The 26,511-nt window shown below is 44.2% G+C and overlaps 1 protein-coding gene across 5 annotated transcripts in view; it reads right to left on the minus strand.

Moving 5' to 3' along the window:
* The window catches only part of LOC125459342 (ETS homologous factor-like), a 101,664-nt gene that overhangs the window by 48,121 nt on the left and 27,032 nt on the right, over positions 1–26,511 (minus strand). For all 5 annotated transcript variants that reach the window (XM_048545701.1, XM_048545699.2, XM_048545697.2 and 2 more), the window contains one exon: positions 22,725–22,793. In XM_048545701.1, coding sequence (XP_048401658.1) covers positions 22,725–22,793 — 69 coding nt within the window. The remainder of the gene's footprint in view (positions 1–22,724; positions 22,794–26,511) is intronic.

Here is a 26,511-nt window from a genome sequence, read left to right on the forward strand (position 1 = left end):
ACTTCTGGAAGGATGTTAATGTCTTGGTGGCAGCTCAAGGAAGGTTCACAGGATAATACCTGCAATGGGTGAACTGCCTTATGAAGAAAGGCTAAACAGGCCAGGTCTGCATCTTTTGGAGCTTACAAGACTTCGGAGTGACTTAATTGAAACATATAGGACCCTAAGGTACCTTGACTGGGTGGATGTTGAAAGGATGCTTTCTCTTGTGGGAGAATCTAGAACGAGGGGGTAATAGCTTAAAAATGAGAGCTCATAGAGATGAGGAATCATTTTGTTTTCTCTCTGAGGGTTGCCTTTAGAATTCCCTTCTTTCAATAGGCAATGGGTCTTTCAATATTTTTAAGACGGTGGTAGATATATTCTGAATAAGCATGGGGATGAAAGATTAGCAGAGATATGCAAGAATGCAGAGTGAGATGAAAGTCAGATCAGCCATGATCTTGTTGAATGGCAAAGTAGGCTTGAAGAACCAAGTGGCCTACTGCAGTTCCTTGCTTGGGTCTATGTTCATATGTTTGCAATGATCACTTCATCATCCACTTCCAGATCTAAGACATGAAGAGGGAGTGGCAACCTCTACATTTTAATGTCAATATGGTTAACAAAAGCAAATAAAACAAAGATTTGGATTTACATGCCATCTTTTTTTATCACCACGAAGTGTTTTGCCGTCATTGAAGCACATTTGAAGTATCTTCACTGCTGTAGAAAATGTGCAGCCTGTCTGTGCACAGCATATGAATGAACAGTTTGCACCATGTGAGAGAGCACCTAGGGATCTAAGTTTAATATCTCATGGCAAAGAAAGGACAAATGTGAGAGAGTCCAGTGATGATGGGACTCTAAGTAATGGTTCAATTAAGACTGCCAGAACACAGCAGTAGCGCTAGATATATTTTTATTTTGAAGGTCTTGCTTTCACTAGCCTGCTGAATGTATCATCATAACTAGACATTAGGAGAAACAATAAGTATGATAGAATAATGATTATTCTCTGCTTTAAACTTAGCTGAGGTTTAGTTGAGCAGACAGGGAGTCTGAGAACTGTCAACCATTAGGAAGATAGGCTCATAGAACAGAGAAACATACCCTTCAGTCCAACTCGCCTATGCTGACCATGTCCTAAATTAACCTTGTCCCATTTGCCAGCATTTGGTTCATATCATTCTAATTGCTTCCTGTTCATGTATCCATCCAGATGGATTTTAAATATTGTCATTTTACCGGCCTCCACCATTTCCTCTGACAGCTTGTTCCATACGCTCATCACCCTCTGCATGAAAATATAGCCCTTTAGGTCCCTTTTAAATCATTCCTTCTCATCTTAAGCCTATGCCCTCTAGTTTTGGACTCCCCTGCACTGGGGAAAAGAGCTATCCATGCCCCCCATGATTTTCTAAACCTCGACTAGGTCACTCTTCAGCCTCCAACACTCCAAGGGAAACAGCCTCAGCGCATCCAGTCCCTGCCTTTGGTTCAGATAAGAACAGAAATAGGCCATCCAGCTCTTACAGCCTGTTCACCCACCATTCACTGAAATCATGTTTGACCTGTGATTGAACTCCATGCCTTTGCTTCGTATCATTGAAACCCCTTGGTTAAGAAAAGCAATCAATCAATCTTGGATCATCAATTAACAAACGGCCGAGCAACCCAGGTTTCATTTTGAAGATTTCAATCAAATCACCCCTGAGTCCTTATAAATTCCAATGAATCCAACCATGCTTTGTATGAATTCTGTTTGTAGTTTAACCATTCTGGTGAATCTATGAAGCTTTGTTCCAGAGGCTGTTACGAGTTGTCAGTGGTGTTTTATCCTGAAGTGATTAGAAATCCCCCAGGGCTTTACGTCAATTGTTTGCTCACCAAGCTAGTGTGTTTGTTTGATGATCAAAAGGATCAGAGGATTAGATAGGATGGACAGTGAAAGTCTTTTTCCTCAGATGGTGATGGCTAGCACGAGGGGACATAGCTTTAAATTGAGGGGTGATCGATATAGGGCGGGTGTCAGAGGGAGGTTCTTTACTCAGAGAGTAGTAAGGGTGTGGAATGCCTTGCCTGCAACAGTAGTAGATTCACCAACTTTAAGGGCATCTAAATGGTCATTGGATAAACATATGGATGATAACGGAATAGCATAGGTTAGATGGACTTCAGAGATAATGGGAGCTGCAGATGCTGGAGAATCCAAGATAACAAAGTGTGGAGCTGGATGAACACAGCAGCCCAAGCAGCATCTTAGGAGCACAAAAGCTGACATTTTGGGCCTAGACCCTTCATCAGAAAAGAGGGAAGGGGAGAGGGTTCTGAAATAGATAGGAAGAGGGAGAGGCAGATCGAAGATGGACAGAGGAAAAGCTAGGTGGAGAGAAGACAGACAAGTTAAAGAAGCAGGGATGGAGCCAGTAGAGGTGAGCGTAGGTGGGGAGGTAGGGAGATGATAGGTCAGTCGGGGAGGATGGACAGGTTAAGGGGGCGGGATGAGGTTAGTAGGTAGGAAATGGGGGTACGGCTTGAGGTGGGAGGAGGGGATAGGTGAGAGGAATAACAGATTAGGTAGGCAGGGATGAGCTGGGCTGGTTTTGGGATGCAGTGGAGGGGAGATTTTGATGCTTGTGAAATCCACATTGATACCATCAGGTTGCAGGGTTCCCAATTGGAATATGAGTTGATGTTCCTGCAACCTTCAGGTGGCATCGTTGTGGCACTGCAGAAGGCCCAGGATGGACATGTCATCTAAGGAATGGGAGGGGGAGTTGAAATGGTTTGCGACTGGGAGGTGCAGTTGTTAATTGGTTTCACAGGTAGCACAACATCAAGGGCCGAAGGGCCTGAATTGCGCTGTAATGCTCTATGTTCTACGTTTGCAGATGTTTCATCACCCTGCTAGGTGACATCATCAGTGCACCTCCAGTGACGTTCTATCCCACTTGCTATCTATATGCCTCAGTTGCTGGGGTGGTTGGTATCACTTCCAGTTCTATTTCTCAGTGGTTTGTATAAAGAGTCCAGTTCAATAGTTTTGTTGAGTCAGTCTAAATGATCATCAATATGAAATGAGTTTATCCTAATTGGAGGCCAATTCTGATCCATTGAAACTGGCTTTGGGGAAACTGAAGTGGTAGCGGGGGTGCGGGCACGATTATTTTAAGATTTGAGAAGTCTATAAACACGAGGAAAGAAGAAAGAGTCGAAATATAAAGAATTATTAAGATTATTGAAAAGAATGAATTCAAGTGGGGAATTGTATGTTGTGTTTTAAGTTTAAAACAGGGAATAGTAGGAGGGGAAGAAGGCACCAGCAAGTGGATGTGCTCACTTAGCTGATATTTGAAATCATTTTTTACCGAGTTGGTGAAGTGAGGAACTACTATCATTAGCTTGAGGAGCTTTTTAAAAGGAAAAGTTAGAGCTTCAGCAGTGTAACTACTGAAACATTACATTGATTTGGCCAATGTAATTAGTTGTCACTCGAATGAACTGGATTATTGCAGGGTACATGCTGGCTACAATGTATGAGATTTGAGACATTATTAAAGGTTGCAGGTTCAAGTCCCAATTCAGAGATTCAATGACAGGGAGCTGTCAGTATTTCATTGAGCTGTTTAGTGGAATTCCCCTTATCCTCTAATGAACAGTAATATTATCAACACCAGAAAATAAATAAATGAAACTATAAGATCCTGTGAAAATACTCAAAAGTAGAGGATAGATTTATTTGGTGTCAGGTTGACCAATATAATCCCAGCACCAATATCATAGAATCATACAGTGCAAAAAAGAGTTCCTTTGATCCATTTAGTTTTATATCACTTTATTTTATTTGTCTTCATTGCCTTACTACCCATGGGAGTTTGCAGTGCTCAAAAGGGTGAGACACTTGTATCAGATAATGGGAACTGCAGATGCTGGAGAATCCGAGATAATGAATCTTATCTGTCTCAATTAAATCACCTCTCAACCTGGCCCATTTCCAGTTGGGCAAATGGGGAGGTTTGTTCAGTTTCCTGATTAGGTGTAATTTATACCCACAGAGCATGCACCTTACAAGTAACACAATGATCTGAATCTTATGGTCAATAATGGCGATTGAGGGTTGTCATGGAAGCCTCTAGGGAGCTAATTCACAGTGAAATATGGAAAGCCACCAGGGGAACTCATTGATCTGTTGGGTAGCTGTTTTAATTGGAGAAGTTTTTACACACCTCTGGAGCAAGTTGAATTTTCACCTGGGCCTCAAAGTAGTGAAGTTACCACCACATTGCATGGTCCTTTCCACAAATACTTCTTTCAAAGGCAAAGGCAATCATATTCACTTTCAGAAATGAGGTTCCACCAAGAATTGAACTTTGATTGCTAGATCCCAAATGCTCACCATTACACAGAGAAACTACATTGCATCAGTGAGTAAATGTGATGATTATACAGTATCAACCAGTTATTGACACCAATTTAGTTAGGGCAGCTTCACCACTCTCCGTTCCCTGACAAGACTCTCTGCACCAGTACCCTACCCTGCACCCCCCCCCCCCCCCTCTCTTTACCATCCTGGGCTCTGCTCACTCCCACCTCATCTCTCTCAGTCCCCATGTCAAGCCTGACAAGACATCTCCTACCCACCTCCAGTACTGCTCACACCATCACTACTCCTGCCCCAACCACCCTAACCCCTTGGTCCCACTGACATCAGAGAAGAGCCAGGGCTGATAGATTGGGTGCTATTGGGGCAGATACCAACAAGGGTGGCCAAGTCAGGTGTTAGTGATTAACTCTGAGTTTGCTAAGTTTAAATGTTGATAGAGAAAATATTCATGTACTATTTGTGCTTAAATGTAGGACAAAAGATCATGAAGGCAGCCGTAAAGGAATCTGACTTCAGCTCCAGGTGACGGTGGAAGTGGGATATGACTGAACTGTGCCTCACTTCCTGGTAAGGCTCTGATTCTGCACACTGCAACATTTCCCATTATCACCATATGTGGTAACATATTTTAAAGCACAGCCAATCATATCCAAAACATAGGTGACTGTAAGAAACACAGGGGATGTTTCTAAATGAATTCAAAATATTTAATGCAGGAATCAGATGCGGAGGTAAAAATGTAATCGGCCACTCCTTGCTGATCCGCAATCTAGGACATGCAAATTAGAAATCCACATTTAGGTTCATCTAGTGAAGTCTGATGTGCAGGTTCATTCTTGAGATTCAAATGGTGAGCACTCAAAATTCTGACTCTGATGAGTTACCACCAGAAATTCAATGGGATGACAACTGCACAGGCGCCTCCTAGAAGGATTAACCACCCAGACACTGTTGGAGAAATTAAGGAACAAAAACCACCAGGACAACTTCTTGTGCCAGGATGCAGTATGTTTCTTGACTATGCATACTAAGGCAAAAACATACAATGGTTTTTCAGAGCACATAGCAATGTGCATCTTGATAGTGGCACTTTCTTTTATTCATTCACTCACATGTGACTATGGCTGGCTGGGACAGCATGTATTGCCCAGAGAAGCTGCCTTCTTGAACCACTGCAATCGATGTGGTGGAGGTAAGGGGAGGCAATGGCCTAGTGACATTACTAATAAAGTGACCGGAAGCCATGTTCTGGGGACCCTGGTTGGAATCCTGCCACAGCAGATGGTGGAATTTGAATTCAACAAAAATCTAGAATTTAAATCTAATGGCAACCATGAAACTGTTGTTGATCATTGTAAAAACCCATCAGATTTACTAATGCTCTTCCTTTAAGGAGAAAAACTCCTATCCTTGTCTTGTCTGGCCTACTTGTGACTCCAGATGCACAACATGGCTGACTCTTGACTAGCCTCTTGGCAGTTAGGCATAGGCAAAAATTGCTGGCTTAGTCAGTCAGTGATACTCACATCCCATGAATGGATAGAAAGAAAACATAAGTCCCCAGTAGTGTTATGGAAAGAGTTCCAGGATTTTGACCTAGTGACAGTGAAGGAACAGCAATATAGAATGGAACAGAAAGAGCACTGGGTGGCATGACACCTAGTGGAAAAAGAATTAATTTCAAGGCAGGAAGCAGTTTGTAGACCTTTCCAAGTTAGCAAAGGGACACGTGATGACAGAAAATAATCCGTCTCCAAAAAAGGTATAACAGAGACCTACAAAGCCTTTATCATCACAGAGGTGCAGCTAATTGCATAAGTGTAACCTTGTCTGCCTAATGCTCTTCAGTGATTTCATGTCAAAGTACAACACTTAATTGACAGCAAAACTCTTTGAAACTACTTCAGGTCACAAAAGGCATAAAATAAACACATATCTTTAATTCACCTTCTCCTCCGTCAAAAGGATGATTAAGCACTCAATGCCTGCCGTGCAGGCTAAACATCAATCCCTCTGGCGAAACGTGAAGAGAGAAGCAGAAGTAATTCGACCAAGGTTCTGTAGACAAAGTAGCAAGTATTTGTTGCTTTTTAAAAAAAAGCTCAAACATCAATCTAGAGCAGGAGGGACAGGTCCCTTATAAACACCTACACCGTCACTGGTCATCGGAGGCTCCAACATAGACGCCTACAAAGTCAATACGCGGCCCCATTCCAGGCCCAGGCCCAGGCCGTCACTGAGAGGCTCCACTATAAACCCCTACACCAGTGACTGGCTCCATTGTAAACACCTGCACAGCCACTGATTGGGTCCATTATAAGAGCCTAAACAATCACGGAGCGGCTCCATTATAAACACCGACACTGTCATTGACTGGCTCCATTACAAACACCTTCTCAGTCACTGACTGCTTCCGTTACAAAACCCCTACACTGTCACTGACTGGCTCCATTATAAACCCCAATACCATGACTGACTGGCTCCATTATAAATGCCGACACTGTCACTGAGCAGCTCCAGTATGAACAGTCACACCATCTGGTCAGTGACACTGTTGGTGTTTATAATTGAGCCGCTCATTGACAGCGTAGGTGTTGATAATGGAACCGCTCAGTGACAGTCTCGGTGTTTTTAATGGAGACGGTAAGTGACTGTGTTGATGTTTATAGTGGAGCCGGGTTTGTGTTACTCATGGAGCCGTTCAATGACAATGGAGGTGTTTACGATGGAGTCTGTCAGTGACAGTGTCGATGTTTATCTTGGAGACGGGAAGTGACTGTGTTGGTGTTTATAATGGAGCCGGTCCGTGACAGTGTACATGTTTATATTGGAGCCGCTCAGTGTCAGTGTAGGTGTTTATAATGGAGACGGGAAGTGACTGTGTAGTTGTGAATGATGGAGCCAGTCAGTGACAGTGTAGGGGTTTGGTAATGGAAGCAGTCAGTGACTGAGAAGGTGTTTGTAATGGAGCCAGTCAATGACAGTGTCGGTGTTTATAATGGAGCCGGATTCGAGAGTATGTGTGTTTACAATGCAGCCGGTCAGTGACATTGTAGGTGTTTATAATGGAGCTGGATAGTGACAGTGTAAGAGTTTATAATGAAGCCGCTCCGTGATTGTTTAGGCTCTTATAATGGAGCCAGTCAGTGGCTGTGCAGGTGTTTACAATGGAGCCAGTCACTGGTGTAGGGGTTTATAGTGGAGCCCCTCAGTGACGGCCTGGGCCTGTGCCTGCAATGGGGCCGCGTATTGACTTTGTAGGCGTCTATGTCGGAGCCTCCGATGACCAGTGACGGTGTAGGTGTTTATAATGGACCTGTCCATCCTGCTGTAGATTGATGTTTGAGCTTTTTTAAAAAGCAACAAATACCTGCTACTTTGTCTACTGAACCTTGGTCGAATTACTTCTGCTTCTCTCTTCACGTTTCGCCAGAGGGATTGATGTTTAGTCTGCACGGCAGGCGTTGAGTGCTTAATCATCCTTTTGAAGGAGAAGGTGAATTAAAGATATGTTTATTTTATGCCTTTTGTGACCTGAAGTAGTTTCAAAGAGTTGTGCTGTCAATTAAGTGTTGTACTTTGACACGAAATCACTGAAGAGCATTAGGCAGACAAGGTTACACTCATGCAATTAGCTGCACCTCTGTGAAGATAAAGGCTTTGTAGGTCTCTGTTATACCTTTTTTGGAGATGGATTATTTTCTGTGGATTTATAACCATCTGGAGGAGCATAGCTTGATCAAATACAGTCCACACGGCTTTGTGAGGGGTAGGTCATGCCTCTCAAACCTTAGAGTTTTTTGAGGATGTGACTAGAAAAGTTGATGAGGGTCGAGCTGTGGAAGTGGTGTATATGGACTTCAGTAAGGCATTTGATAAGGTTCCCCATGGTAGGCTCATTCAGAAGGTCAGGAGGAATGGGATACAGGGGAACTTAACTGCTTGGGTACAGAATTGGCTGGCCAACAGAAGACAGCGAGTGGTAGTAGAAGGAAAATATTCTGCCTGGAAGTCAGTGGTGAGTAGGGTTCCACAGGGCTCTGTCCTTGGGCCTCTACTGTTTGTAATTTTTATTAATGACTTGGATGAGGGGATTGAAGGATGGGTCAGCAAGTTTGCAGACGACACGAACGTTGGAGGTGTCGTTGACAGTATAGAGGGCTGTTGTAGGCTGCAGCGGGACATTGACAGGATGCAGAGATGGGCTGAGAGGTGGCAGATGGAGTTCAACCTGGATAAATGCGAGGTGATGCATTTTGGAAGGTTGAATTTGAAAGCTGAGTACAGGATTAAGGATAGGATTCTTGGCAGTGTGGAGGAACAGAGGGATCTTGGTGTGCAGATACATAGATCCCTTAAAATGGCCACCCAAGTGGACAGGGTTGTTAAGAAAGCATATGGTGTTTTGGCTTTCATTAACAGGGGGATTGAGTTTAAGAGTCGTGAGATCTTGTTGCAGCTCTGTAAAGCTTTGGTTAGACCGCACTTGGAATACTGCGTCCAGTTCTGGTCACCATATTATAGGAAAGATGTGGATGCTTTGGAGAGGGTTCAGAGGAGGTTTACCAGGATGCTGCCTGGACTGGAGGGCTTATCTTATGAAGAGAGGTTGACTGAGCTTGGTCTCTTTTCATTGGAGAAAAGGAGGAGGAGAGGGGACCTAATTGAGGTATACAAGATAATGAGAGGCATAAATAGAGTTGTTAGCCAGAGACTATTTCCCAGGGCAGAAATGGCTAGCACGAGGGGTCATAGTTTTAAGCTGGTTGGTGGAAAGTATAGAGGGGATGCCAGAGGTGGGTTCTTTACACAGAGTTGTGAGAGCATGGAATGCGTTGCTAGCAGCAGTTGTGGAAGCAAGGTCATTGGGGTCATTTAAGAGACTGCTGGACATGCATATGGTCACAGAAATTTGAGGGTGCACACATGAGGATCAATGGTTGGCACAACATTGTGGGCTGAAGGGCCTGTTCTGTGCTGTACTGTTCTATGTTCTATCTCTGACCGGCTCCATTATAAGCACCTATGCCGTCCACTGACTGGCTCTATTATAAACACCTACACCCTCCACTGACCGGATCCATTATAAACACCTACACAATCACTGAACGGCTCCATTATAAACAACTACACTGTCACTGACCGGGTCCGTTATAAACACTGACACTGTCACTGACTGGCTCCATTGTAAACACCTCCACTGTGACTGAACGGCTCCATTATAAACACCAATACTCTCAAACCCGGCTCCAATAGGAACACCTACACCGTCAGTGACTGGTTCCATTGTGAACACCTACACTGTCACTGACCAGCTCCATTATAAACACCTACACAGTCACTTACCATTTCCATTGTAAACACCTACACCATCACTGAGCAGTTCCATTATGAGCACCTACACCCTCACTGACCAGCTCCATTGTAAACACCTACACAGTCACTGACAGGCTCCAATAGAAACATCTACACCGTCACTGACCAGCTCCACTTTCAACACCTGCAGTGTCACTGAGCGGCTCCATTATAAACGCCTGCACTGTCACTGACCGGCTCAAATATAAACATTTACAAGGTCACTGACCAGTTCCATTACAAGCACCTACGCCATCACTGAGCGGCTCCATTATAATCCCCTACACCATCACTGAGCGGCTCCATTATAAACACCTACACCGTCACTGAGCAGATCCATTATAAACACCTACACAATAACTGAGCGGATCCATTATTAACAACTACGCTGTCACTGACCGGGTCCATTATAAACACCTACAACGTCAGTGATTGGTTCCAGTACAAACCCCTACACTGTCACTCACCGACTCCATTGTAAACCCCTACACCATGACTGACTGGCTCCATTATAAAACACTTAGACCGTCACTGACCAGCTCCATTATAAGCACCTACACCGCCACTGACCAGGTCCATAATAAACCCCTGTACCATGACTGACCGACTCCATTATAAACACCTACACTGTCACTGAACGGCTCAAATATAAACACTTACATCGTCAGTGACCGGCTCCATCAGAAGTACCTTCGCCGTCACTGACCGGCTCCATTATAAACTCATACACCATCACTGAGCGGTTCCATTATAAACACCTACACGGTCACTGAGCGACTCCATTATAAACACCTACACAATCACTGAGCGGCTCCATTATAAACAACTACACTGTCACTGACTGGTTCCATTACAAAACCCTACGCTGTCACTGATGGGCTCCATTGTTAACTCCTCCATTGTCACTGACCGGCTCCATCATTAACACCTATACTCTCAAATCCGGCTCCAACATAAACACCTGCGCCGTCAGTCACCGGCTCCATTATAAACACCTACACTCTCACTGAGCAGCTCCATTATAAACACCTACACAGTCACTTACCGTCTCCATTATAAACACCGAGACTGTCACTGAGCGGCTCCATTATAAACACCTCCACTGTCACTGACTGGCTCCAATATAAGCATCTATACGGTCACTGACCAACTCCATTTTCAACACCTGCACTCTCACTGACCACCTGCATTATAATCACCTACACAGTCATTGACCGGCTCCATTATAAACACTTACCCTGTCACTAAGCGTTTCAAGTGTAAACCCCTCCACCATGACTGACCGGCTCCATTATAAACATTTAGACCGTCACTGACCGGCTCCATTATAAACACCTACACCGTCACTGACTGGCTTCGTTATAAACACCTACAGAATCACTGAGCGGCTCCATTATAAACAACTACACTATCACTGAGCGGCTCCATTATAAACACCTGTACTGTCAGTGGCCATTCTACCAAGCAAAATGAGCTGTCACCGAAGATAACAGCAGCAATGAAAGCATCTGCGCAGAAGATTGATGGTAATGTGATTGACTTCTGTGGGAAGAGTATTATGGAAATAGACAGAAAATGTAGGCTTTTAAAACTCATCATATATCTCGTATCATACATTGGCATAACAGTTAGGCAAAAGCAGATTGCAGGATTCTTAGTTTGTCTGACTGATGTTTTGGTTATTCAGGAACTCAACAGAAAAATATAAAGCCAGGGAGAGAAAAATGCACCCAAACCCCACCGTCCTATAATTAACTTTTACAACTGTGGTCTATAATCTGTTTGGACTCTTTCAGAACTTCAATTTTTATTTCAGAATGGACACTGATGGGCTGTTAAAGATTAGATTAGATTTCCTACAGTGTGGAAACAGGCCCTTCGGTCCAACAAGTCCACACTGCCCTTTGGAGCATCCCACCCAGACCCACCCCTCTATAATCCACACATCCCGGAACACTACAGGCAATTTAGCATGGCCAATCCACATAGCCTGCACATCTTTGGACTTGGGAGGAAACCGGAGCACCTGGAGGATACCCATGCAGACACAGGGAGAATGTGCAAACTCCACACAGACAGTTGCCCGAGGCTGGAATTGAACCCGGGTCCCTGGCGCTGTGAGGCTGCAGTGCTAACCACTGAGCCACCATGTCACCCCAATGTCTGGTTTAGGGATCTCTGGACTCTCAGTCTAATGATTCCGGTAAAAAGAACTGGTGCACTGTCTCTAATATATGAGAAGTACATTACAGAATAAAGGCAGATTCTCTGACACCGGCCTCACTGCTGTTCTGGCTTCAACAATGGCTCATTAACTTCAACCCAAGGTGACCTCTGCAGGAGCGCTTTTACAATCCGAATGGTGTTAAAAAGCGTGTTTAATTCAGACTGCACAGTGCCCCCAGCATGGAACAACCACAGAAAAGGCAGCCACATCCTCGCATTTAATACATGGAGACTGCTGCATATTAAAGTCTCTTCTTTTACAGGTCGATCTGTGCATAAACTTGATATCCTCACAAGGAAATCCACAAACAACTAACTTTGAGGCGTATTGTAAAATCCATCTGAGGAATCTCCCTGGACTAGCCCTTCAGGAGTGAAAAGACCTGCTCCAAAGGGCCCGTGTTCTGATGTTGTCAAAGATAAGCCGAGCATGTGAACCATGAATTAGTCCTTTAATTGGGTAATTGATAGAACTGCACTTTAATTTGTAACTGAAATTTAGAGGTCTAAAGCAGAGCCATACTGGACTCAAAATGTTAACTCCATTTCTCTCTCTACACATGCTGATTTCTCCAGCATTGTGTGAAGGGAGTGTGCACTTATGTGCGTGTGTGTGTTTTTATGTTCGGTAGTAATCTGACTGGATCAGGATTTTATATTTGCTATAAACCAGACTGGATCAGGATTTTAAGTGCAACTAACATTACAGAGGATGTTAATTAGCGCTGCGCAATGTTTCAACAAAACATCTTTCCTTTTAAAGCAAGGAAATTGAGATGGATTTAAATCCTGGAAAATGGCAACACAACTAGATAGGGTGATAAAAAGGGCATCTGGCATACTTGCCTTTATTGGTCTGAATCAGGATGTTACGTTGCAGCTGTATAGGACTTTGGTTTGGCCGCACTGAGAGTGTTGCGTTCAATTCTCGTCGCCATTACAGGAAAGATATGAAGGCTTTTGACAGGGAGCAGAAGAAGTTGACCAGGAGACTGCCAGGATTAGAGGGTATGAGTTATAAGAGCGGCAGGAGCCGGTCGGACGTGGGCTCGGAGTGGAGAGGCAGTTGGGAAGGTAAGTGAGTGCTATTTAAGTGGGTGTGTTCTTGGCCCCAGGTCCTACACGGTAGGGCCTCCCTCCCACCCTCCTCCTCTAACCTAATTAAGAGTACACAGACTCACAGCAAAAAACAAGTGTTAAGAGAAGTGTCTGGTGAGTAAAGTGCAAGACTTTGGCTCAGGAGTTTTCGGCGAAGAGGCTCAGTGAGCAGATTACACCACTGTTGAAGAGGTGAAGACAAGACTGCCAAGCTGATTCAGTGTGCTGTGTGCATGCTGTGGGGGGTCAGGGACACAGATGATGCTTCTGGCTCCTATAACTGTGGAAAGTGTGTACAGAATCAGCTTCTGAAGGAGGCTGTTGCAGCACTGAAGAAAGAACTAGATGACCTCAGGCTCATCCGGGAAAACGAGAATTTTCTGGACAGGATCTTCAGCGAGGTCATTACACTGAGGATACCAGAAGAGAGAAGAGGGATGTCGATGAGGATAGAAGGCATGGATGAAGTACAAGAGACCCCAGGGGAAGCACTGTAAGCAGGTTGACTCTCTTGGAAACTGTCGAGACAGACGACACTGCCAGTCCGAGTCTGCGAGTCAAAAATTGGAGTAGAGGCACAGCCGAGGAGTCAGACATCATGGAGAGCTGTGGTAATAGGGGACTCCATAGTGAGAGGAACTGAAAGGGGTTTCAGCGGCAACAGGCGGGATTTGAGGATGATGTCAGAGATAATGGGAACTGCGGATGCTGGATAATCCAAGATAATAAAGTGTGAAGCTGGATGAACACAGCAGGTCAAACAGCATCTCAGGAGCACAAAAGTTGACGTTTCGGGCCTAGACCCTTCATCAGAGAGGGGGATGGGGAGAAGGTTCTGGAATAAATAGGGAGAAAGGGGGAGGCGGACCGAAGATGGAGAGAAAAGAAGATAGGTGGAGAGGACAGTATAAGTGGGGAGGTAGGGAGGGGATAGGTCAGTCCAGGGAAGATGGACAGGTCAAGGAGGTGGGATGAGGTTAGTAGGTAGGAAATGGAGGTGCCGCTTGAGGTGGGAGGAAGGGATGGGTGAGAGGAAGAACAGGTTAGGGAGGCAGAGACAGGCTGGGCTGGTTTTGGGATTCAGTGGGGGGAGGGGACGAGCTGGGCTGGTTGTGTGATGCATTGGGGGGAGGGGACGAACTGGGCTGGTTTTGGGATGCGGTGGGGGAAGGGGAGATTTTGAAGCTGGTGAAGTCCACATTGATACCATTGGGCTGCAGGGTTCCCAAGTGGAATATGAATTGCTGTTCCTGCAACCTTCGGGTGGCAGCATTGTGGCACTGCAGGAGGCCCATGATGGGCATGTCGTCGAAAGAATGGGAAGGGGAGTTAAAATGGTTCGTGACTGGGAGGTGCAGTTGTTTATTGCAAATTGAGCGGAGGTGTTCTGCAAAGCGGTCCCCAAGCCTCCGCTTGGTTTCCCCAATGTAGAGGAAGCCACACCGGGTACAATGGATACAGTATACCACATTAGCAGATGTGCAGGTGTACCTCTGCTTAATATTCGTCCTGGTGCCAGGATCCAGGACGTCACTGATAGAGTGCAGGGAATACTCAAGGGCGAAGGTGAAGATCCAGAGGTGGTGGTGCATGTCGGCACTAATGATGTCGGAAAGAAAAGGAGGGGCATTCTACAGCGGGACTTCAGAGAACTTGGAAGAAGGCTGAAAAGCAGGACTTCCAGGGTGATTATCTCTGGTTTGCCTCCAGTTCCTCGGGCTGGAGAGGGCAGGAACAGGGAGACAATGGACTTGAACGTGTGGCTAAAGAACCGGTACCGGAAGCAAGGATTTAAATTCTTGGATCACTGGGGTATGTTTTGGGGTAAGGATAAATTGTACAAGAGGGACGGCTTGCATCTTAATAGGTGGGGGACCAGCATTCTGGCAGGCAGGTTTGCCACTGCAACACAGGTGCGTTTAAACTAAGTAGTGGGGGGAAGGGGCCAAACTGGAAATTTAAGAATGAAGTTAAAGGGAAAGTGAGAATAAGAGAAGTTAAGGAAGACAACAGAATCAACGGAGCAGAAAACTCAAGAAGGGATCGTACAGTATGGCCAAGTGAAATAGGGATTGAGAGGAAGGGTGAGGGGAAGACATATTAAAAATATTATATACGAATGTACGAAGCGTAAGAAATAAGGTGGATGAGCTTGAGGCTCAGTTGGAAATTGGCAAGTACGACGTTGTGGGGATAATTGAGACGTGGCTTCAAGTGGACAGGGCCTGGGAAATGAATATTCAAGGCTATATGTGCTATCGAAAGGACAGACTGATGGGCAGAGGGGGTGGGGTGGACCTGTTGGTGAGGAATGATATTCAGTCCCTTGCGAGGGGGGACATAGAATCAGGAGATGTAGAGTCAGTATGGATAGAGCTGAGGAATTCTAAGGGTAGAAAGGCCCTAATGGGAGTTATCTACAGGCCCCCAAACAGTAGTCAGGATATAGGGTGCAAGTCGAATCAAGAGTTGAAATTGGCCTGTTGCAAAGGTATCACTACAGTTGGTATGGGAGATTTCAACATGCGGGTAGACTAGGAGAATCAGGATGGTACTGGACCCCAAGAAAACGAGTTTGTGGAGTGCCTCTGAGATGGATTCTGAGAACAGCTTGTACTGGAGCCGACCAGGGAAAAGGCAATTCTGGATCTGGTGTTGTGCAACAAACCAGATTTGATCAGGGACCTCAAAGTAAAGGAGCCATTAGGAGGTAGTGACCATAATATGATAACGGGTTTCGAGAAGATTTGTAGCTCAGGTTGAGGTTCTGGATGTGAGTTTGCTCGCTGAGCTGGAAGGTTCGTTTTCAGACGTTTCGTCACCATTCTAGGTAACATCATCAGTGAGTCTCCAACGAAGCGCTGGTGTTATGTCCCGCTTTCTATTTATCTGGTTAGGTTTCCTTGGGTTGGTGATGTCATTTCCTGCGTTGGTGATGTCATTTCCTGTTCTTTTTCTCAGGGGATGGTAGATTGGCTCCAAATCAATGTGTTTGTGGATGTGTTGTCCCAATCAAAGTGGTGTCCTTCCTCATCTGTATGTAAGGATATGAGTGATAGCGGGTCATGTCGTTTTGTGGCTAGTTGATGTTCATGTACCCTGGTGGCTAGCTTTCTGCCAGTTTGTCCAATGGGACACACATCCGTCCTAGGACAAGCCAAACAGAGACACGCACGAGAATTCCTAGAAGCATGACATTCCAACAGGAACTCCATCAAGAAACACATTGGCTCCAAATCAATGTGTTTCTTGATGGAGTTCCTGTTGGAATGTCATGCTTCTAGGAATTCTCGTGCGTGTCTCTGTTTGGCTTGTCCTAGGACGGATGTGTGTCCCATTGGACAAACTGGCAGAAAGCTAGCCACCAGGGTACATGAACATCAACTAGCCACAAAACGACATGACCCGCTATCACTCGTATCCTTACATACAGATGAGGAAGGACACCACTTTGATTGGGACAACACATCCACAAACACATTGATTTGGAGCCAATCTACCACCCCCTGAGAAAAAGAACAGGAAATGACATCACCAACTCAGGAAATGACATCACCAACCCAAGGAAACCTTACCAGATAAATAGAAAGCGGGACATAACACCAGCGCTTCATCGGAGTGTCACTGATGATGTTACCTAGAATGGTGACGAAACGTCTGAAAACGAACCTTCCAGCTCAGCGAGCAAACTCACATCCATAATATGATAAGTTTTAATCTGCAGTTTGAGAGGGAGAAGGGACAATCGGAAGTGTCAGTATTACAGTTGAATAAAGGGAACTATGGAGCTATGAGGGAGGAGCTGGTCAAAGTTCAATGGTACAATACCCTAGCAGGGATGGCAGTGGAACAACAATGGCAGGTATTTCTGGATATAATGCAGAAGGTGCAGGATCAGTTCATACCAAAGAGGAAGAAAGATCCTAAGGGGATGCAGGGGCAGCTGTGGCTGATGAGGGAAGTTAAGGACTGTATAAAGATAAAAGAGAAGTATAACACAGCAAAGATGAGCAGGAAGCCGGAGGACTGGGAAGCTTTGAAAGAGCAACAGCGGATAACTAAAAAGGCAATACACAGAGAAAAAATGAAGTATGAAGGAAAACTGGCCAAAAATATAAAGGAGGATAGTAAAAGCTTTTTTAGGTATGTGAAAAGAAAAAAAATGTTTAAGACTAAAATTGGGCCCTTGAAGTCAGAAATGGGTGAATTTAGTATGGGGAACAAGGAAATGGCAGAAGAGTTGAATATGTACTTTGGATCTGTCTTCACTAGGGAAGACACAAGCAATCTCCCAGATGCAATAGTGGCTGAAGGACTGAGGGTAATGGATGAACTGAAGGGAATTTATATTAGGCAGGAAATGGTGTTGGATAGACTGTTAAGTCTGAAGGCTGATAAGTCCCTGGGACCTGATGGTCTGCATCCCAGGGTACTTAAGGAGGTGGCTGTAGAAATCTTGGACGCATTGGTACTCATTTTCTAATGTTCTATAGACTCAAGATCACTTCCTGCGGATTGGAGGGTGGCTAATGTTGTCCCACTTTTCAAGAAAAGAGGGAGAGAGAAAACAGGTAATTATGGACCGGTTAGCCTGACGTCAGTGGTGGGAAAGATGCTGGAGTCAATTATAAAAGATAAAATTATGACTCATTTGGATAGCAGTAACAGGATAGGTCAGAGTCAGCATGAATTTACGAAGGGGAAATCGTGCTTGACTAATCTTCTGGAATTTTTTGAGCATGCATCTATGAAGATGGACAAGGGAGAACCAGTGGATGTAGTGTACCTGGACTTTGAGAAAGCCTTTGATAAGCCCCACATTGGAAATTGGTGAGCAAAATTAGTGCACATGGTATTGGGGGCAAAATACTGACTTGGATTGAAAATTGGCTGGCTGACAGGAAGCAAAGAGCAATGATAAACGGGTCATTTTCAGAATGCTAGGCGGTGACCAGTGGGGTACCACAAGGCTCGGTGCTGGGACTGCAGCAGTTTACAATATATATTACTGACATAGAGGAAGGCATTAAAAGTAACATTAGCAAATTTGCTGATGACACAAAGCTGGGTGGCAGTGTGAAATGTGAGGAGGATGTTCTGAGAATACAGGGTGACTTGGACAGGCTAGGTGAGTGGACGGATGCATGGCAGATGCAGTTTTATGTGGATAAATGTGTGGTTATACACTTTGGTGGCAAGAACAGGAAGGCAGATTACTATCTCAATGGAATCAAGTTACGTAAAGGGGAACTACAACGAGATCTAGGTGTTCTTATACATCAGTCAATGAAAGCAAGAATGCAGGTACAGCAGGCAATGAAAAAAACTAATAGCATGCTGGCCTTCATAACAAGGGCAAAGAGGTCCTTCTGCAACTATACAGGGCCCTGGTGAGACCGCACCTGAAGTATTGTGTGCAGTTTTGGTCTCCAAATTTGAGCAAGGACATTCTTGCTATTGAGGGAGTGCAGTGTAGGTTCACAAGGTCAATTCCTGGAACTATCATATGTTGAAAGATTGGAGTGACTGGGCTTGTATACACTTGAGTTTAGAAGGATGAGAGGGGATCTGATTGAGACGTATAAGATTATTAAGGGATTGGACAGTCTGGAGGCAGGAAGCATGTTTCCGCTGATGGGTGAGTCCAGAACCAGAGGACACAGTTTAAAAATAAGGGGTAGGCCATTTAGAACAGAGTTGAGGAAAAACTTCTTCACCCCGAGAGTGGTGGATATATGAATTGCTCTGCCCCAGAAGGCAGTGGAGGCCAACTCTCTGGATACTTTCAAGAAAGAGATGGATAGAGCTCTTAAAGATAGTGGCATCAAGTGTTATGGGGATAAGGCAGGAACAGGATACTGATTGTGGATGATCAGCCATGATCATAATGAATGGTGGTGCTGTCTCGAAGGGCCGAATGGCCTACACCTGTGCCTAATGTCTGTTGAGATGCAGTAAAACATGGGCTGTTTTCTCTGGAGTGATGCAGGCTGAGAGGAATTTGATAGAAGTTTATAAAATTATGAGATGTGTGGATAGGTGTGATGGTCAGAATGTTTTTCCCAGAGTTGAAGTGTCTCATGCGAAGGGGCATGCATTTAATTTGAGGGGGATAGTTCAAAGGAGATGTGACAGATGTGTTTTTTACACAGGGAGTGGTAGGAGTCTGGAATGCGCTGCCAGGGATGATCATGGAGGCAGATACAATAGCGGCATTTAAGACACTTTTAGATAAGCACGTGAATACGCAAGGAATGGAGGGACAGGTAGAGGGATTAGTTTCATATGGCATCATGATCGGTGCAACATTGTGGGCCCAAGGGCCCATTCCTGTGCTGCACTGTTCTATGTTCTATGTTCTGGGCAATTCAGCCCCTTGAACCTGTTCTGTCATGCAGCAAGATCCTGGCTGATTAGATTAGATTAGATTCCCTACAGTGTGGAAACAGACCCTTCAGCCCAACAAGTCCACACCGCCCCTTGAATCATCCCACCCAGACCCGTCCCCCTATAACCCACACACCCCTGAACACTACGGGCAATTTAGCATGGCCAATCCACCTAACCTGCACATCTTTGACTGTGGGAGGAAACCGGAGCACCCGGAGGAAACCCACGCAGACACAGGGAGAATGTGCAAACTCCACACGGACAGTCGCCCGAGGCAGGAATCGAACCCGAGTCCCTGGCGCTGTGAGGCTGCAGTGCTCGCCACTGAGCCACCGTGCCACCCAATCATTGTCTTACTTTTACGTACAAATGCACATTTCCCTGATATTCCCACCAAACAAAAAATCTTACCAATCACAGTTTTGACATTTTGAATTGACCCACAGTGATTTCCCTGTTTTTTGTGTCAAGAAGCCAAGCTGTCATTTTCAGGTTTCAGCCCACATGAAAATGTGTTGGTAATTTCTTCAAGTGCCCGGTCTCTCTGATTTTATTTTCACAGGAAAAACACAAAGCTCTTTACGGGCAGTGACGTGTGTATGGTCTGCACACAGACTTTCAGATCATTGCACAGTGTAGTATCTGCAGAACCCACAGGAAATGTTGATTTTTGGTCTCTTGTACTAGAGTGTTCCATCAAACGAATTAGTTTCTCTCAACATACCCTGTCAAATCTAATTATCTCAAAGGCCTGAATTAGATCACCCCTTAATCTTCTATTCTGGACAATATATCTTAATACCAGCAAATTATAATTTTGACAATCTCATGTTGGCATTACTAATAGGCTACTTATTCTTTTTAGTTTAAACAATCGGATCACATAACAATGAGTTTCTGTTTTCTTTTGGAATTCATCTTCTATTTTCCATAATATCTTTCATGGAGGTGGGAAAGAGAGTGGGGATGAATGAATGGTGCCTTGATTTTGGTCAGTGTCCAGGATATTCCGTCTGATTTTCCGACAGATTAGAGCCCAGATCAGAATTGCAGCTGCAAAGCCTCCTGGATTTGGGACATAGTGTGTTTTCAAAGGACGGTGTAACACATTTCACCCTAGAACTGCAGTTATCAGCAGGAAATGTGGAAAGCCCATGCATAAAAGGCATTGCTACCTACAGCCTTAGTCAACATGCTCACAGCTGAAATCTACCTCTTCAGCTTCCTCACTAATTGAATAGAACTAGGTATAACAGGGAGTGAACTTTATAGGCTGAACACTGGCTTCTTTGGAAAGTGGGAGCTCATTATGATGTTAGGATGGGGGCGAGGTCACTGGGGAACAACAAAGAACAAAGAAAATTACAGCACAGGAACAGGCCCTTCGGCCCTCCAAGCCTGCGCCGATCAAGATTCTCTGTCTAACCTGTCATCTATTTTCTAACGGTCTGTGTCCATTTGCTCCCTGCCCATCCATGTACCTGTCCAAATATATCTTAAAAGATGCTAACGTGTCTGTGTCTACCACCTCAGTTGGCAATGCGTTCCAGGCACCCACCACCCTCTGTGTCAAGAACTTTCCACACATATCTCCCTTAAACTTTCCTCCTCTCACTTTGAACTCATGACCCCGAGTAATTGAGTCCTCCACTCTGGGGAAAAGCTTTTTGCTATCCACCCTGTCTATACCCCTCATGATTTTGTAGACCTCAATTACGTCCCCCCTCAATCTCTGTCTTTCTAATGAAAATAATCCTAATCTACACAACTTCTCTTCATAGCTAGCACCCTCCATACCAGGGAACATCCTGGTGAACCTCCTCTGTACCCTCTCCACAGCATCCACATCCTTTTGGTAATGTGGCGACCAGAACTGTACACAGTACTCCAAATGTGGCCGAACCAAAGTCCTATACAACTGCAACATGACCTGCCAACTCTTGTACTCAATACCCCGTCCAATGAAGGAAAGCATGCCATCTGCCTTCCTGACCATCCTATTGACCTGCGTTGTCACCTTCAGGGAACAATGAACCTGAACACCCAGATCTCTGTTCATCAATTTTCCCTAGGACTTTTCCATTTACTGTATAGTTTGCCCTTGAATTTGATCTTCCAAAATGCATCACCTCACATTTGCCTGGAAGTTTCAAAATAAGGAGAATCTCAAAATCATTGCACCATCAGCAACCTTCCTTCTAAGCTGTGCAATGATGTATGCTGCTTGGAGGTTCTGGGCTTGCCATGGGATGTGAAGATTCAATTGTTCGTGGTTTCAAAAGTCACCACAGTCCGCATAGAAGAAAGAAATCAAGAAATAAATAATAATGTTCTCTGGTGAGGAGGACTCCACATTTTCTCAGGCCTGAGAGAAGAAACAGAATCCCTTGGTCTCCATCTTAAATCGATTTGAAATATTTACACAGGGTCCACATGAAGAGTACTTGGCCTCCTGACACGACAGTCCGTGAGCTGACCTCATCCTTCAAGACACACTCCAAGCCACTCCCTGAGCAACCCGGTGCCAGGACTAATGTTGAACTCCCTACAAGGAGCTACAGTGATTACAGGAGAAAACATGCCCCGGTTTCCCCCATTCCTTACATGGGGCTGTGCCCTGTCATTATCTGAAGATCCCATCCAACATCTTGACAGCAGGACGTTTCATCACAAAGAACGGTTAATTGTTGCCGTCTACTTACTGCGCTTTTTTACATTTGATCTCTGCGACTGGAAGCACTGTTTCACATTTTGAGAATCTAAAAAGATGACTGGAGCACTGTCATGTTGGGTGTGTGTGCGGTTTTAATTACATTCCGAATTGACAACATGGTTAACTTCACTCATTATCGTGAATAGTGAAAGTGAAGTTTAAAGCCTCCTTGCCCAGAAACATTTTCTCTTCAATCTGGCAGCGTTTCCCAGTACAAGGGAACCCAAGGCCTAATTGAAAAGGCCTTCACTGTGGTTTAAGATAGGATCTCCCAGTGATGAAGGAACTTATGAATGGCCAGAGAGGACCAAGAAAGCTGCATTTTGAAGATCAGAACTCTGGCATCTGTTCGAGGCTCAACACTTTCTTTAAACCTGGGCTTATTCCCTCTGGTCCCTGCCATTGACTGGTACTCCCATTACATTCCTACAGCTAGCCATATCGCGCCCAATGATTTTGAGATGTACATTGATGTCAATCGCTGAAGGGAGGCCCTTAAGTTATAATCAGCCAGACCTCGCCTCTTCACAAAGTGGGATTCAGAACAAGCAAATGAGTCTGCCAAAGTATTATTACCTGGAACACCCTCAGGATCAGATTTCACTGCAGCCTCCTTTCTTCCCATCTCTTCACTATTGATACAATCTGAAAATGAAGTGAATCATACAGGATTTCAGTCTGCTTGCCAAGTCACAGGCGATAAATAGAAATACAACCGTGTGTCAAATAATAGGTAAAGCCATAGTTTCAAATTTATTTTGAGGCAAATGTTCATCTTTCTTCCATGCATTGTTGACAGTGGACAAATCTGAAAAACACCCCAAGAAATAAAAGTGTTCATTGGAGAGACAGTCCAATTTAGGAGCCAGCGCCTTTGTTTTTCTACATCATATTTGTTCACAGCTTTTTTATTGTTGGGTAAAGTGAGGGCCTGTCATGCAAGTATCCGTTCATCTTCAACATAACCCATCTTAGTCAAATATTCACAGCAGGATATCAGGCAGAGACACCCACAGGCACAGACACAAACATAAGCTGTGTTGTTTGAACTATGTTACACTGCACTCTTAAAGAATAACATTGTCTTGTGTTGTGTTGGATAAATCACATTATGATGTATTGTGTTGCATTGGGCATTAATTATTTTTAGCACATACAGATGAAGACAAATCCAGTGTTGAACTGGCAGAAAGAAAGTACCAAACTGTATGGGCTGTACTTTAACTGCAACTTGAATACTTCAATATGCGGACACCAAGCTACCACTTGAGATATTTCAAACATCCCTCTCCACCCTTGCCCTTTCCAGTCTCCCTCTCTCTCCTTGCCATTCCCCAACACTGTCCCTCTCTCACTTTGTCACTACTCTCCCCCAACTCTCTCTCCCTGACACTGTCCCTCTACCTCCCAGCCATTCCCTCCCTCACTCCCTCTCTGTCCCTGTCACTTACTACTTGACCCACTTAAACATGATTTTTCTTTCACTTTTATATCATCTTTCATCTCTTATATTGCAATTGTTTCATTTGTTCAGTGGAACCTTTGTCCTTCGAGGTATGTACTGTTCCTGAAGTAATTTGCCTTTGGAAACATTCCACCTGTTTGTACTTTGCCTGGTTAGTTTTGACCAGTTTGCTTTTTTCAATCTTACCTCACTGAAGTTAATTTTATTAACATTTAGGAGCATAGTAATTGTGTTCAGTGTCTTCTCTTCAAACCTAACATGGAATTCACTCATGATCAGTGTTAGAAAAGTGGTGCCATACATTTAAGTTTGTTACCTGTAACTGATTCACTACAAAATGTTTAGGTTGTGGAACCCAATTGCGCCATAATAGTCAGAGAGCTCGGATAGACTGGTTATGGTTACTGTCTGAGTACTTTCTGAGATGGGATGGGGATGTTTAATGTCCAACACCAGTCACAATGTTCCAGTTAATGATTAATGATGAGTCTATTCACATTTCCCAGAAATTCTTCCATGTTGATGTAATTTTTGCCATCTTTCTAATTAGAGAATTCACAGAAGAGATGAGCCAAGAAAGGAGATGGTTTGATAAATCAAATAGAAAAGCAAAAATTAAGTTTGTGAATGTTAAACAGCAAAGAAAGTAAATTGATTTGGGTGGCTTTTTTGAACAGGCTTTCATTTGGGCTCCTGTGTTCAGACCAGACCATGGGACTGTTTTCTGTCAACTGGTGTATTTGAAAAGATGGCACAGTTTACAAAGGCAAGATAGCTCTGGATCAGCTGTTCTGATTATTCGGAAGGAGAGACAGGGAGGAAAGGGAGATGGCGTAGCTCTGATATTTAAGGATAACATCAGGGTGAAAGAGAGATGATATAAATTCTATGGAGAAAAAGGGCTGAATCAATGTGGGTGGAAATTAGAAATTGTTGGGGGGAGAATGTCACTGATAGGTGTAGGCTATAGGCCACCAAATAACAACATCTTGATGGGGTGGGCAATAAACAAAGAAATAGCTGATATATGCAGAAATGGTATGGCAATTATCATGGGGGAGTTTAAACTACATATTGATTGGTCAAACCAAGTCGGTCAAGGCAGCCTTGAGGAAGAGTTCATAGGATGTATCCGTGATAGTTTTCTCAGACGGTGTGTAATGGAACCAACGAGGGAGCAAGCCACCCTAGACCTAATCCTGTGTACTGAGAAGGAATAATTGATAATATCATAGTTAGGGATCCTCTTGGAAGGAGCAATCACAGTTTGGTTGAGTTTAAAATACAGATGGAGGATGAGAAGGTAAAATCTCATGCCAGGGTCCTGTGCTTAAACAAAGGGGACTACAATAGGATGAGGGAGGAGTTGGCTAAAGCAGACTGGAAGCTAAGATTCCGTGGTGGGACAGTTGAGGAGCAGTGGAGGGCTTTCAAAGTGATTTTTCACAGTGCTCCACAACAGTATATACCAGTGAGAAGGAAGGACTGTACGAAAAAGGATAATCAGCTATGGATAACCAGGGAAAAAAGGAGGGCCTCACGTTGAAGGTAAAATGTTTACAAAGTGGCAAAGACCAGTGGGAAACTAAGGGTTTGGAAAATATTTAAAGGTCAACAGAAAACCACAAAAAAACCTTAAATAAGTAAGATGGATCACGAGAGTAAACAGCTCTGATTATAAAAGCAGACAGTGGAAGTTTCTACAAGTATGTAGAATGTTAAAGTGTGGCTAAGATAAACATTGGTCCCGTAGAAGATGAAAAGGGGAATTTAATAATGAAAAATGAGTGTCAGTCTTCACAGTGGAAGACACAAATAACACGTCAAAAGTTGATGACAAGGAGTCTATGGCACGTGAGGACCTAGACACAATCATTATCACTAAAGAGGTAGAGTTGGGAAAGCTAATGGGGCTAAAGATAGGCAAGTCTCTTGGCCCTGATGGAATGCATCCCAGGTATTAAAAGAGATTGGGAGGGAGATAGCAAATGCACTTGTGGTAATTTACCAACATTTGGCGGACTCTGGAACGTTCCAGTAGATTGGAAAGCAACAAATGTGACACCATGGTTTAAGAAAGGAGGTAGACAAAAGACGAGTAATTATAGGCTAGTTAGCTTAACTTCTGTAGTGGGGAATATGCTTGAATCAAGGAAGAAATAGCAAGACATCTGAATAGAAATTGTCCCATCAGGCAGACACAGCATGGATTCATGAAGGACAGATCCTGTTCAAGTAACTTACTAGTATTCTTTGAGGACTTTACAAGTGCAGTGAACAATGGGGACCCAGTAGATGTGGTGTATCTCGATTTCCAGGAAGCATTTGTCAAGATACCGCACAAGAGGCTACTGTGTAGCATAAAGGTGCACGGCATTGCAGGTAATGTATTAGCGTGGATAGAAGATTGGTTAACTAACAGGAAGCAAAGGTAGGAGATCAGTGGCTAGTAGTGGAACAGGTAATTAAGAATGCGAATGGAATTTTGTCCCTCATTGCTAGAAGGAGGGATGGAGTTTAAAAGCAGGGAGAGTATGTTGGGTACTGATGAGGCCATACCTGGAGTACTGTGTGCAGTTTTGGTCTCTTCACTTGAGAAATGATGTGGGAGGAGGTACAAAGGAGATCACTAGGTTGACACGTGAATTGAGAAGTTTGCCTTTTGAGGAGAGATTATGAGTAGACTAGGACTGTACTCACAGGAATTTAGAAGAATGAGTGGGAGCAGATTTAGGACTGAACTGAGGAGGAAGTTCTTCACCTAAAGGTTTGAGAAGCTGTGGAATTCCCTGCACAGTGAAGCAGTTGTGGCTCCTTCATTGAATGTTTTTAAGGCAAAGATAGATTTTGAACAGTTAAGGGATTAAGGGTTATGGTGAGAACGTGAGTAAGTGGAGC

This window comes from Stegostoma tigrinum, chromosome 17 (genome assembly GCF_030684315.1).
Source record: "Stegostoma tigrinum isolate sSteTig4 chromosome 17, sSteTig4.hap1, whole genome shotgun sequence".
Lineage (NCBI taxonomy): Eukaryota > Metazoa > Chordata > Chondrichthyes > Orectolobiformes > Stegostomatidae > Stegostoma > Stegostoma tigrinum.